The following is a 14,399-nucleotide window of genomic DNA, read 5'->3' as shown; positions in this document are numbered from 1 at the left end:
CATCTCTCACCTCTGGTGGGCGCTGGTGTTTGCGACAGTTGAGAGCAGGAAGCCATCTTGGTCTTCTACCTTTATTTTGCCTCCTCTACTTGGAGTTTTTTCAGGCCGTTTCTGCCCTTTCCGTGGCTTTCTGTCTCTTCGCGTTAAAAAAAACAAAACAACAAAAAAAATAGAAAACCCTGATCCTTGTTATAGGATGTTTTCCTGCCTTCGGTTTCTCTTCAGGCTCAGCCTGACTTTGCTGAAGCAGTTTCTCGTTGCAAGGTTTGTGTTCCTTGGTTGTCTTCAGCCTTTAATTCTTGGAGTCGGCGGAAGCTCTGTAGCCTGAACATTCATCCGTTTATAATTTCCTTAGGATGTGGTGCTTTCCATCTCTAGGAGGCTTGCTGTTTTCTTGCTCTAGCTGCTTCGGACAAGTATTTCCTGGTTTCAGTTGGCTTTGTTTTTTAGCTCCCGGCTGTATGCACAAGCCTTTGGGACCTGGCTTTTTATTTTACATGGACCTAATTAGTATGTTTCCCCTGATGCCTTGTCGGCTTTTGATGTTCTGTGGGGCGCATTCCTCTGTACTTACCTCGTACTGGCTGCTGTTGGTGCCTTTTTTCTGCTCCAAGATTAGTTTATAGGTTCCTTTGGTCTTTCTGACCTGGATGGATGTAATTTCCTTTGCTAGTCTGCCTTAGCAAATCTCTGGTGTATTATGTTTCTTTTTCACCTGTTTGTTATGTTGTTCCTTTAGGAATTGCTGTTCAATCCTGCAAGCTGGTTTTCAGTGATTCTTCTGCTTTCCTCAGTGTTCTGAGGCTATTACAGTTTTCCTGTGGTATTTCTTTTTGGGCACCTGTACAAAAATAGTGTTTAGAGAACCAATCGAGGATAGCTTATGTCACAAACAACTTAGAAGTAATCCTCTTAAAATGAGTACCAAACTATTTTTCAGTGTAATTTTTTTTTTTTTTTTAACCAATTTTTCTAAAAATCAAGAGGAAAAGCCTAAGCAGACTCTTTTTGGGACAGGTCCTTTGGAGTTCATCTCGACGTGTTTTTCTACTGCTCTCCCTTTGTACATGGGATTGCAGGGCATAGCTGCTGGCATGTCGTTGGCTTCCAGGACTGTTTGCTGGTTTCCATGCCTTGCACTTTATTTCTATCCTGGTTTACATTCTACCTCTCTAAGGGACTGTTGTTCTGTCCCTTCTAAGATCAAGTATGTCTCCTTGTGGGGTCGACAGGCTGTCATATCAGTTCTTCCATCTTGGCTTCAGTAGGATGCTCTGCCATCCAGTCTTTGAGCTGAAGTCCTATTTTGATCCACTTGGACTTCATATCTTGGGCAGCTCTGCCTTCCAGTCTCTCCTACGTTTGTCATTTTTGCTCTTTCCGGGATGGTCCTGTTGCCGCTGTCAGTGCTGACATTCTGTCGCTTCCAGGATGGTCATTCTATTTCCTGGCATGTTTGCCAACTTCTGGCTCTGGCCCTGTCAGAGACAGCTTGCTATGTCGACCCTTATTCTTTCTTTGGAGGTTGAACCTTCTTCCATCTCTAGCTCGAGACTAGCACCATTCTATTTGTCGACTCCTGCTCCACCTTGGCATGTTTGGGTCTGGATGTCGAACTGCACCTATTTCTAGATGTCTAGTCTAGCTCTGCCTCCGGCTGTCCTGCCTCTGGCTGTCCTGCAGGGTTTCTTCGAGACATGTTGAGCTTTATCCTTTTCCGGAGGTCTAACCTTGCTCTGTCTCAGGATGGCGAACCTTGCTTTAAGTCTGGATGGCAATTCTGCCTCTGGCTCTGCAGGGTGACTCTTGCTATGGCTCTGCAGATCAAGCCTTGTTCCTGCTCAGCATGTCAAACCTTCCTACGACATTAGATGTTGGTCCTTGCTCCAGACGTTGAGCTTTGTTCCATCTCCAGACATCGGGCTTTGCTCCGTCCCTGGATGCCGGGCCATGCTTTGGCTGCTGAAGTCTGACTCCATCTGAACATGTCACTAGAGGTCGAGTTTTTTGTCGCCTCCCTGCTGTCGAACCGAGCGTCTTTTCAGGACATTAGCTATGGAGTGCGCCTCGCTGTCTGTGGTGGGTGAGAATAATACCGTCTCTGGTGTTGTCTGGTGCTGTGCTGGCGCTTGTGTCTAGACACCTCTTTCCTTGTCTGCCGGGCTCATTTCCTGTGGGCCATTTGTGGTTCTCTTATGGTAGGTTGGCTGGGGCCCGCTCATGTTTTCTGCTGTGAGCCTTAGCGGGACTTCATTCCTGGTCTCTAATGGCCCTTTATTTCTTTCTCTTTGGGGCAGTGTTGTCCTTGAGTTTCTCCTCTGGGGACACAGCATATATTTGTTCCTGGAAGTGGTGGCATTACTCTCACTCTCTCTGGTCAGGGAGTGTGATTCCGTCTGTCTTTCGGCCGTCACTTCATCCCAGGATGTGGAGCCGGGCCTAGCCGATAACATGACAGTGGGGCTTGGTCTCTGGCGCTGGAGCATAGCTCTATTCCTGTTTCCTGCCTCCTAGGAAGGATTTTGCCTCTTTGTTCTCCTGAGGATTCAGAGCGTGTATGCCGCAGGTTTGTGGTCCAGTTTCCTTTCTTTAGGGGACTTTTGGCTCAGTTGAGGCCTTTCTTCATCTTTGTTTGTGGGACGTAGTTCTCTTGGTTTTCATTTCTGTTCTTGCAGTTCCACTTCGGTGTTCTGAGCCTTTAGTGCCTTTAGTTTACTTCCTTGACCTCTCTTGGGTCTCTGGACGCTAGATTCCTTCCCGGTGCATCTACCTCTTTTTTTTGTGGACTGTTTTTTTTCCCCGCGGTCCAGGGCCCTCTCAGTGTCTACGCCTGCGTCGGGCTCTCTTAGGAGGCCGCTCAATGTCTCCGTAGACATTTTCATTGTCCTTTTGAGGTATTACTGTTCTTTGGTTTGTAATGTTCCTTTCCTTCCCTAATGCTGTGACTGCTTTGCTACATCCTATTGGTCTGGACTGGTCTGGTATTGATAACAAGGAAGGAAAAACCTGATAAATTTACCTTACCTGATAAATTTTCTTTCCTTTAATCATACCAGACCAGTCCAGATGCCTATCCCAACTGTTTCTTGCTTTGCTTCTTTGTGGTTTCTTCTAGAGCTCATAAGAACATAAGAGTAGCCATACTGGGTCAGACCAATGGTCCATCTAGCCCAGTATCCTATTTTCCAAACAGTGGCGAAGCCAGGTCACAAGTACCTGGCAGAAACCCAAATCGTGGCAACACTCTACACTACAAATCCCAGGGCAAGCAGTTGCTTCCCATATGTCTCAATTGCAGACTATGGACTTTTCCTCCAGGAATTTGTCCAAACTTTTTTTAAACCCAGGTACGCTATCCACTGTTACCACCTCCTCTGGCAAAGAGTTCCAGAGCTTAACTATGTGTTGAGTGAAAAAATATTTCCTCGTATTTATTTTTAAAGTATTTCCATGTAACTTCCTTGAGTGTCCCCTAGTCTTTGTAAAACTCCACCATGTTGGTGACTGGGTCATTTTCGACTTATGGAAACGGAGGCCACTTAAAGAGGACATGATTCATCCTTACTGTCCATGCCACTTTGCGATGCCAGCTCTTGACGGCTCTTGTTTCTCTTTTATGATGAGCTGGTTCTCCTGCTACAGGAGTGCGTCTGCATGACAGACCAAATGACTGAGTGGTGCCCCCCTTCCTTTTCGATGGGTGGTTTGGCTGCCTTTCATCGCACAAAACCCTGGAAGGTCTCCTACCTCGGTGTTCTTGGAGTTCCGGTAAGGTATAGTTATTCCTGTCTCCTGTTTTCTTGTTTGTAGCAGTTGAGAGCACCATTGCTTTGTTGTTCAAAATACTGAGGATTCATTGCTGCAAAATACACTTTAAGGGCAAAGTACTTGGAACTATTTTCTCTGTCTCCTGCTGGTGGATGGACATAACCCATTGGTCTGGACTGGTCTGACATAAGTACATAAGTAATGCCACACTGGGAAAATACCAAGGGTCCATCGAACCCAGCATTCTATCCACGACAGCGGCCAATCCAGGCCAAGGGCACCTGGCAAGCTTCCCAAACGTACAAACATTCTATACATGTTATTCCTGGAATTGTGGATTTTTCCCAAGTCCATTTAGTAGCGGTTTATGGACTTGGCCTTTAGGAAACCGTCTAACCCCTTTTTAAACTCTGCCAAGCTAACCGCCTTCACCACGTTCTCCGGCAACGAATTCCAGAGTTTAATTACACGTTGGGTGAAGAAACATTTTCTCTGATTTGTTTTAAATTTACTATATTGTAGTTTCATTGCATGCCCCCTAGTCCTAGTATTTTTGGAAAGCGTGAACAGGCGCTTCACATCCACCTGTTCCACGCCACTCATTATTTTATATACCTCTATCATGTCTCCCCTCAGCCGTCTCTTCTCCAAGCTGAAAAGCCCTAACCTCCTTAGTCTTTCTTCATAGGGATGAAGAAAGGAAAGAAATTATCAAGTAAGAACATAATTTTTCCATATCAACACAATTGTAATGCTTCCAAATTTGTATAGACTTTGACTTAATTTGCTAAGATTGCAATGTCAATGCTGTTAACTTAAACTAAAAGTCTGTGGTCTCCCTTTCTAGCTTAGTATTCCATAACTGCTCACTGTTTGAATGTCACTGAAAAACTCCCCTGGATCTCGTCCTAACTTGTGCTAATTGTGTGACGAAAATGATAAAGGGGATGGGATGACTTCCCTTTGAGGAAAAGCTGAAGCGTCTAGGGCTCTTCAGCTTGGAGAAAAGACGGCTGAGGGGAGATATGATAGAGGTCTATAAAATGATGAGTGGAGTGGAACGGGTAGACATGAATCGTTTGTTTGCTCCCTCCAAAAATACTAGGACTGGGGGGCATGTGATGAAGCTACAAAGTAGTACATTCAATACGAAACGGAGAAAATGTTTCTTCAATCAACATGTAATTAAACTCTGGAATTTGTTGCCAGAGAATGTGATAAAGGCGATTAGCGGGGTTTAATAAAGGTCTGGACGGCTTCCTTAAAGAAAAGTCCATAGATCATTATTAAATTGACTTGGAGAAAATCCACTGCTTATTTCTAGTATAAGCAGCATAAAATGTATTGAACTTTTTCGGGATCTTGTCGGGTATTTGTGACCTGGATTGACCACTGTTGGAAACAGGATGCTGGTCTGTCCCAGTGTGGCAATACTTATGTAGTTATTTAAAATAACTCTAATTTTCTGAATCACTGTGGATGTCCCCCATCTTCACTTGACTTAGGGCTTCTTTCACACAGCCATGCTAGCGATTCCTGCGCAGCAAATGAGAGGAAGCCCAAAGGAATTGAATGGGCTTCCTCTCATTTACCACGCAGGAATCGCTAGCGTGCGGCTTTGTAAAAGAAGCTCTTATTTTCTCTTCTTACCCACCACATAGCCAGGTCATCAAGGTACCTTTATTTTGTTTCATTTCAGTTTATCTCCTGCTGTCCTAAGACCCTTACACTCCAGTGGCTACCTGTTCTGTTACTGCCTTGCTTGCCTCCCTCTGTCTGCTTATGTGACTCAATAAACAAGCGATACATATCACAGAGGGAGGAGCAGGCTGGTGCCTCAACAGGCAAGTAAAAAAAAACATAAGTGAGTAAGAAAAGAAGGAGAGAAGGGAAGGATTAGAGACCGCAGGACTAAGAGAAGGGAAGAATTAGAGACAACAGTGCAAGGGGCAGGAAGGGATGGAATGCTGCAGATGGGAGCAAATGAGTGGTGGTTGGGAGTGAAGGAGATAGTAAAGAGTAAAAGAGAAGTTATACATATAGGAAATGAACTTTAGTAAAAAGGTAGGATACGAGGATATTATGGAAGGAGATAGTTGGAAAAAGAATAAAGTAGAAATGGCGACAAAATTGAAATGGAGGGAAGTAACAGTGGAAATTTGGTGAGTTATATGCAAATAAAAATGAGATAGCAGAATACCAGGCAAGAAAAAGTCTGGATACTAAATAAGTATTAGACATAATAAATGGTTATTCAATTACCCTTCTATTTGCCTTTTGAAAGCAAGAAACCACAAATTTCTGCAGCTTTAGAAAGGTATTTTTCAGAAAAAGCACATTTATAATTATTTTGCAACTCTTTAAGTCTGCTCTCAGCTCAAGAGAAGCAAAATAGCTTACATTAAAACTAGAAATATGTATGGTTTGCACCTTTTCATGGCCTTTATGATATACAAGAATTACCCTCAAAGTACCCTCATGTGCTGCTTCAGTTGAATGTTGCTTCAAATGTCTTCTAACTTACAGTGACTAGGAGCTGAGAACAGGAGAACAAACAAGTGTTGCCCATGATTTGTTGTCTGGTATGTTCTTTGTATTAGTTTATTCTGTAAATAAAGCCCCAGGTTTACTCCTGATACCTTTTAAATAGAAATGTCATCTTTATGTTAATTCTCTTTAGTCTCCTACTACCATTTAGAAATTTTTAATCCATTTTCTTGTGTGTGGTACCTGCAACATTCTTTACTAGATCAGATATTTATGTCCTGTTTTGTTTCCAAACAGTGCTTGAAACAATATGTTGAACTTTTGATCAAGGAAGGTCTGGAAACGGCAATCAGCTGTCCTGATTCTGCCTGTCCAAAGAGAGGACATCTACAAGAGAATGAGGTAGGCAACCCTGAACTTGCAGTGATCAGTGAGATTTTTCTTTCAGCCTTGAAATTAGTTATAAGGAAATGCACAACATGGAATTCAGTCTCACTGTCTTGTGATTTTGTCCTGAAAGGCCTAATGCATGTAGCCTCAACAATAAAAATTTGTGATCGATGGTCTCAAAAGTTGCACTAATATCAAATGTTACCATCGAAAACTCAGTCCCCCAATCAAAGCACATCTGAATTAGATCCAAATTAGTTTGATCTTGGTCCTGGCACTCCTTGACAATACCAAGGCAAAGTTTCACATTTCCAGGTGTGGGATTCGATTATATAGATAGCCACAAACTCCTATTTGTGTAAAACCAATTGGTTAGTTAAGACTGAAAGTATCTCACAAAAGGTAGCTCTGTGAATCATTAAAAACTTTCTGTTAATTGATGCTGATGCCTAGTTTATTCTTCCCCCTCCCCCCATTTTATGTGTAGTTACAATTCTTTCCTTTGTTGATATGTGTGGGATTGTAGTTTATATTTCATGTTTTGTACTGTCTTCTTGTAGCTTGTATGAGGAAAGGCTAAAGAGGTTAGGGCTCTTCAGCTTGGAAAAGAGACGGATAAGGGGAGATATGATTGAGGTCTACAAAATCCTGAATGGTGTAGACGAGTAGAAGTAAATCGATTTTTTACTTGTTCCAAAAGACTAGGGGACACGCAAGGAAGTTACATGGAAATACTTTTAAAACAAATAGGAAATATGTTTTCACTCAACTAATAGTTAAGCTCTGAAACTCTTTGCCGGAGTATGTCATAACAGCAGTTAGTGTATCTGGGTTTAAAAATGTTTTGGCCAAATTCCCGGAGGAAAAGTCCATAGTCTGCTATTGAGACAGACATGGGAAGCAACTGCTTGCCCTGGGATTTGTAGTATGGCATGTTTGGCCACTGTTTGGAAAACAGGATACTGGGCTAGATGGACCACAGGTCTGACCCAGTATGGCTACTCTTATGTTCTTATGTTCTAACCACATTGAGCTCAAATTTGGGCAGGAAAATGTGGGGTATAAATGTCATAAATAAATAAATTACCTGAAATTAAGTGACTTGTCCAGAGTCACAAGGAGCTGCAGTGGGAATTGAACTTGGTTCACCAGAATCAAATCCCACTGCACTAAATGCCATTATTTTAAACATTTACGTATGTAACAAACATTTGCGCTTGTGCTATAGAACTGACTCCAAAGCCTTTCTAAACCCAGATACACTAACTGCTGTTACCACATCCTCTGGTAATGAGTTCCAGAGCTTAACTATTTGTTGAGTAAAAAAATATTTCCTCCCAAAACATATACTGAGGAGTCCAAGATGTACGCCAACTGAGATAGATTTGTCTCTGAGCTCCTGCGGTTTTCCCTTATTTTACAAATTACCTTTTGAAATGCCGAAGAGGAGAGGCAGAGCTGCTGCTACTGCAGCCCAGCAGCAAAGGCCTTCTACCCTCTCAGGATCGATAGAAACATACCTGCAGAGAGCTTCGGGTTCGTTGTTGCCGTCGATGGGCAGTTCGCTGGAGCAGCCTGGAAATGGAGACCGTTGGCTGCCCCTTGAACTGGAAGTTTCTTTGAGCCCCGATGGCAGGGCGCCTCCTCCTCAACCTATGCGGAGCAGTTCTCCCCTGGCAGCGCCCGCCGCCCTAAACACCGAAGAGTTACGGGGCGAGTCTGGGCGGGAGGCAGTCGTGGTTACAGCGGAGAATCAGGGAGGCGGCTTGGCCCCCTCCCTGCCTGCACGCATAGCGGAAGATCTACAAGAGGTGGAAGGAGAGACAGCTGAAGGTGAGACACATGTTTCACATGATATGGCTGAGGATATAGCACTCGCTAAGTTTTCTCAAAAACCTAAAGAAGTGACTTTGGACAATTTGTGGCTGTTAATTGCATAACTGGGGAAAACCATATGCCTTAATATCGAAACCGGAAGGTAGAATATCAAATCAAACAATATCACTTTCTACCAAGATTGCAGACTGTTGGCAAGCAACCCAAGTTAATATCAAACCATGCAATAAATGCGGAGAAAAAAAGACATCAGGTGTGACAGTCTACCTCTTTGTCAAAGGGCAAGCCTTTAGTATAACGGGGAGACTGTCTCAATCACGTGTCTTTAAAAAAACTCCACAATTACATTGTATTTAACTACTGCTGTCTTTATAATGGTTACATCGCATAGCTTGCTTGACAACAACTGCAAAGGAGATTCAACTCCTACTTTAAATTTCAAGAAGAACTTGGAAAGAGTACTTATCTTCACCGGAAAATCTTTTGATTAATTAACTCCGATTTCATCTGTTTGTACTCCACATATGAATAAAGTCCCGACAGGGAAACCCTGTTTCGCCAACAATAAGCTGCTTCAGGGGAATGCTCAAAAAATCCAAGCTTCTGAATCTCTCACCATCTCCATAAATCACAAGATCAAAACATGGCGGACGGTCTCTCTGTTCCCATAATGCATTTATATACTCAGCGTCTGACGTCACTTCAAAAATCTTCCAATTAAAGAAACGCCTTCCATTCCAGCGCTATATTCAACCCACCGGGTATGACAGTCTTTAATTCAAAGATCCATCGTTGTTCTCTCTGTCGTAAAAGGCGTCTAATATCCCCTTTCCTTTCTGAAATTCTTATCTGATCGATCACTATACATCGTAATTCAGAAAATTGATGACGATATTGCATGCAATGAGACACCATAGGTTCATGTGTTTTCTCCGCTTGAATGCAGTGCCGGTGCTCTATCAATCGGGTCTTTAAAGCACGGGAAGTCTGACCTACATAGCATAATGTACAAGGGCATATTATAACATAGATTACATTCATGGAAATGCAATCTGTGTTAAAGTGCAGCCTATATCTCTTACCAGAAACAGGATGCACAAATTGATTTGAACTTAACATGATCTGACAAACGGAACAATGTCCACAAGCTCTATGGGACCCATCCTCATGTCTTTTGTTTCGCTCTAAGTTCCAGACTTCCGCTGGACATAAAGAGTCATTCAAGTTATTATTGCGTTGGTAAGCAAATACCACTCTCAAATCGCGAAAGCATGGGTGCACTTTCAACATTGCTAAATGTCTTCTCACTATGTTAGATATTCTCTCGGAATGAACATTATATCGTGTTACAAAAGTTAACACTTCTTCTGACTTCTGTGTTTTCGAATCAGGATGTAACAACCACGCTCTATGGTTGTTCCTAGCCCTCTTCTTGGCTGTAGATACCAATTTTCTAGGATAGCCTCTATTAATCAATTTTGATTCTAGTTGTTTAGCCTGTTGTTGATACCCCACAGTGGAAGAACAAATTCTCCTGTATCGGAGAAATTGGGCAAATGGAATGTTAGTAGTACAATGATGAGGATGCATACTCGTGAACTGTAAAGTCGTGTTGCGATCTGTAGGTTTAATGTATACAGAAGTGGCCATACCTTGCTCTTGTAAAGTGACCCAAATATCCAAAAAGGCAATGGCTGAAGTACTCTGTTTTGCTTCAAACTTTATCGTATCATGACATAGATTTAATTCAGCGACAAATTGGTCCAGTTGGTCTACTGTTCCTCCCCAGACCATAAAAATGTCGTCTATATATCTATACCAACAAATAGCATGTTCAAATAAAGTAGATGTATAAATCCATCTTATCTCAAAATATTCCATAAATGAAGAAGTGGTGGTTTTAGATGGGAAAGTAAGGGAAATTGAAAATGAGACGAAATTACTTAAAACAGAAGTTGTTAAACAGGAAAAAGACTTTCTACAGATGCAAACGTTACAAACAACTACGATTAAAGATCTGCTTAATTTGCGAAGAAAGTCAGAAATGTTGGAGAATGCTTCAAGATGTAATAATCTACGCTTCATCAATTTCCCTAAACAACCACTAATCTCTCCTAGAGAAATGTTGAAGATTTATTTTAAAGAAGTTCTAGAGATAGAAGAAAAAGACATGCCACATGTGAAAGGTATAGAAACTCAACAAAGAAATAACATTCAGAATGACCAACCATTAGATGTTTCAGCTCTGCTTGAAATGTCGGACACAAAGCAAATGACAACCACTACTTCCATATCATCAAGCTGATCAATCCATAGACTGGTGGGTTGTGTCCATCTACCAGCAGGTGGAGATAGAGAGCAATCCTTTTGCCTCCCTATATGTGGTCATGTGCTGCCGGAAACTCCTCAGTATGTTCTCTATCTCAGCAGGTGGTGGTCACACACAGCAGCAGCTCTGGCTAGGCCTCCAAGCCTAATTTTTAGGTTTTGTTGAGTGCCTGGGGTTGAGGGCTCTTCTTGAGCAAGTGCAAACCTGGTGGCGCCAGGTCCCTCCTTTTCTCCCCCCCTCCCGCTGGCTCCGTTAAAAAAAAAATTTTGAACGTCCTTAAAGGCGTTTATTTCGACGTTTATTTAAACGTTTATTGCAGCTACTCACTGGGACACCAGGTCGTTACAGCTCGGAGCGGAAAGCAGGTAATTTTTACCTTTTTATAGCGGGCAGGGGGTTCCCCGATTGATCTCCACGTGGCATATGGCGTCGGAGGGCGAGGGCGCAAAGAGTCGCTCCCCGGATCGCTTAGGTGCTTCTAGAGGGGATGCGGGGGTCTTAAAGTCTGATTCGCCCTTGTTGGGTGACAGTTTCGTGACCAATGAGTGTCCCGGTCCTTCCTCTGGCGTGGCGGTTTTTCCCGCCATAAACGCCCATCCCCCGCTGCTCGCCTCCGCCATCTTGGCCGGCCACGCGGCTCGGACGGCTTCTTCGTGGGCCGCCCTTGAGGGAGACATTAATGCCATGGAAGCCCTTAATTTGGGCGACGGCACCAAAGCGGCTAAAGTTAAGCGCCGTTTTTCCCGCGCGGCTCCTTCGCGGAGTGTCGCGCCGGACGCCATTTTGGATGCGCAGCATGTCTCTCCCCCGCTCTTGCGAGCGCCGGTTGAGGGTGCGTCTAGGGCTGTAGCCCAGGCTGCGGAAGTGCACAGTCTGGGGGGTTTCTCCCCCGAGTTTGTTTTGCTGCTGCATCAGGCCTTCCTTATGCAAAACGCTGCCCCTGCTCCCTCGTTTGGTAAAGAGGTTGAGGTTCCCGGAGGTAAACGCCCTCGGGTTGATTCCCAGGCCTTGGAGGACCTTGTCTCCTCCGATGTAGATGAGGGCAGCGTATCTGAGTTCTCCCAACGGTCCTTTGCGGATTCCTTGGAGGAGACGGATCCCCGCTCGGTTGGAGCGGATGACCCCTCTGCAGCGCGGCTTTTTAGCTCAGAGGATTTGCCCAATCTGTTAGTGCAGGCCATGGGCATTTTGAAGATTTCCTCTCCGGAGGACGTCTCTCCCTCAGCCCCTGTTGGCTCTCCCATTATGCTGGGGACGAAACGCCCGCCTAGAACCTTCCACGTGTATGATGCCATGCACACCTTAATTTCGGCGCAATGGGATGTCCCGGAAGCGAGCCTCAAAGTGGCTAGGGCTATGTCCCGCCTCTATCCTTTGCCTGAAAGTGAACGTGAGGCCTATCTGTGGCCTACAGTGGATTCTTTAATCACTGCGGTGACTAAGAAAACGGCTTTGCCGGTGGAAGGTGGCACGGCCCTAAAGGACGCCCAAGACAGAAGATTGGAGGCGGCCTTAAGGTCGTCCTTTGAGGCGACTGCTTTAAGTTTGCAGGCCTCGGTTTGCGGTTCCTATGTGGCCAGGGCGTGCCTGACTATGGTGCAGCGGGCTTCCCCCTCGGATCATTCCTTGAGGGCTGATTGGCCGGCCCTGGAATCGGGCTTAGCCTATTTGGCAGACTTGCTGTATGATGTCTTGAGAGCCTCAGCTAAAGGCATGGCTCAGACAGTCTCTGCGCGGCGGTGGCTTTGGCTGAAACATTGGTTTGCTGACCACGCCTCTAAATCCCGCCTGGCTAGATTGCCTTTTAAAGGCAAGCTGCTCTTTGGGGTCGAGCTGGACAAAATCGTGACCGATCTCGGCACGTCTAAGGGCAAGAAGTTACCAGAGGTCAGGGCTCGGGCTAGTACTCGTTCCGGTACCTCCAGAGGACGGTTTCAGGAAGCCCGTCGGTACCGCCCGGGCAGGTCGGGCTCCTCTGCCCCCTCTTCCTTCAAGAGGACTTTCTCCCCCAAGCAGCATTCCTTTCGCAGAGACCGCCGTCCCGGAGGGGCTCCCTCCGGTCCTCCCCCAGGGTCTCGTACCCAATGACGGGGCCTTGGTCCACGCCCCAGTGCAGATTGGAGGACGGCTGTCCTCGTTTCTGGGCGAGTGGACCACAATAACTTCAGACGCTTGGGTGCTGGAAGTCATCAGAGACGGCTACAAGCTAGAGTTCTGCCGACCCTTAAGAGACGGGTTTGTACTCTCTCCCTGCAAGTCTCCGGTCAAAGCTGTGACAGTGCAGCAGACCTTGGACAACCTGATCCGCCTGGGTGCGGTCGTTCCGGTGCCAGAAAATCAGATTGGCAAGGGACGTTACTCCATTTACTTTGTGGTACCAAAGAAAGGAGGTTCTGTCCGGCCTATCCTCGACCTCAAAGGGGTCAATCGGGCCTTGAAAGTGCGGCACTTTCGCATGGAGACTCTCCGCTCTGTTATAGCGGCAGTGAAGGCAGGAGAGTTCTTGGCTTCCTTGGACATCAAGGAAGCGTACCTGCATATTCCCATCTGGCCTCCTCATCAACGCTTCCTGCGTTTTGCAGTCCTGGGACGACACTTCCAGTTCAGAGCCCTCCCTTTCGGGTTGGCTACTGCTCCGCGGACCTTTTCCAAAGTAATGGTGGTCATCGTGGCCTTTCTGCGAAAGGAAGGAGTACAAGTCCATCCTTATCTGGACGACTGGTTGATCCGAGCCCCCTCTTATGCAGAGTGCGGCAAAGCTGTGAACCGGGTGGTTGCTCTTTTGAGCTCCCTGGGGTGGATCATCAACTGCGAGAAGAGCCAGCTGCGCCCGACTCAGTCCCTGGAGTATCTGGGAGTTCGATTCGACACCCAAGTGGGCAGAGTGTTCCTGCCAGACAATCGGATTGTCAAACTTCAGGCTCAGGTGGACCAGTTCCGAGTAGCCTCTCCTCTTCGGGCTTGGGACTATGTGCAGCTGTTGGGCTCTATGACGGCCACGATGGAAGTAGTGCCCTGGGCCAGGGCTCATATGAGACCACTACAACACTCTCTGTTGCAGCGCTGGACTCCGATGTCGGAGGATTATGCTGTGCGCCTTCCCTTGGACTCAGCAGTGCGCAAGGCGCTGAGACCGACAAGTTGTCTGCAGGAATGCCTCTGGTGACCCCAGAGTGGATTGTCGTCACGACGGACGCCTCTTTGACGGGCTGGGGAGCCCACTGCTTGGGAAGGACAGCGCAGGGGCTCTGGTCTCCTGCAGAGGCAAAGTGGTCTATCAACCTCCTGGAACTCAGAGCCATTCGGTTGGCGCTTTTGGAGTTCATCCCGGTACTGGCGTTGAAGCCAGTACGGGTCCTGTCGGACAATGCCACTGCTGTGGCCTATGTCAACCGCCAGGGAGGTACCAAGAGCGCCCCTCTAGCCAAGGAGGCCATGAATCTATGCCAGTGGGCGGAAGCGAACCTGGAACAGCTGTCAGCGGCCCACATTGCCGGAGTCATGAATGTCAAGGCGGACTTTCTCAGTCGCCATACCTTGGAGCCCGGAGAGTGGCAGCTATCTGCTCAGGCGTTCTTGGACATCACGA

At 45.9% G+C, this 14,399-nt stretch overlaps 1 protein-coding gene across 2 annotated transcripts in view; it reads left to right on the top strand.

Annotated features, from left to right (window-relative positions):
- Positions 1 to 14,399, top strand: part of RNF144A (ring finger protein 144A) — a 130,340-nt gene that overhangs the window by 42,991 nt on the left and 72,950 nt on the right. For both annotated transcript variants that reach the window (XM_030198903.1, XM_030198902.1), the window contains exon 3: positions 6,553 to 6,657. In XM_030198903.1, coding sequence (XP_030054763.1) covers positions 6,553 to 6,657 — 105 coding nt within the window. The remainder of the gene's footprint in view (positions 1 to 6,552; positions 6,658 to 14,399) is intronic.

Source organism: Microcaecilia unicolor, chromosome 3 (assembly GCF_901765095.1).
Source record: "Microcaecilia unicolor chromosome 3, aMicUni1.1, whole genome shotgun sequence".
Classification (NCBI taxonomy): domain Eukaryota; kingdom Metazoa; phylum Chordata; class Amphibia; order Gymnophiona; family Siphonopidae; genus Microcaecilia; species Microcaecilia unicolor.
This window is presented reverse-complemented; position numbering and strand designations above follow the sequence as displayed.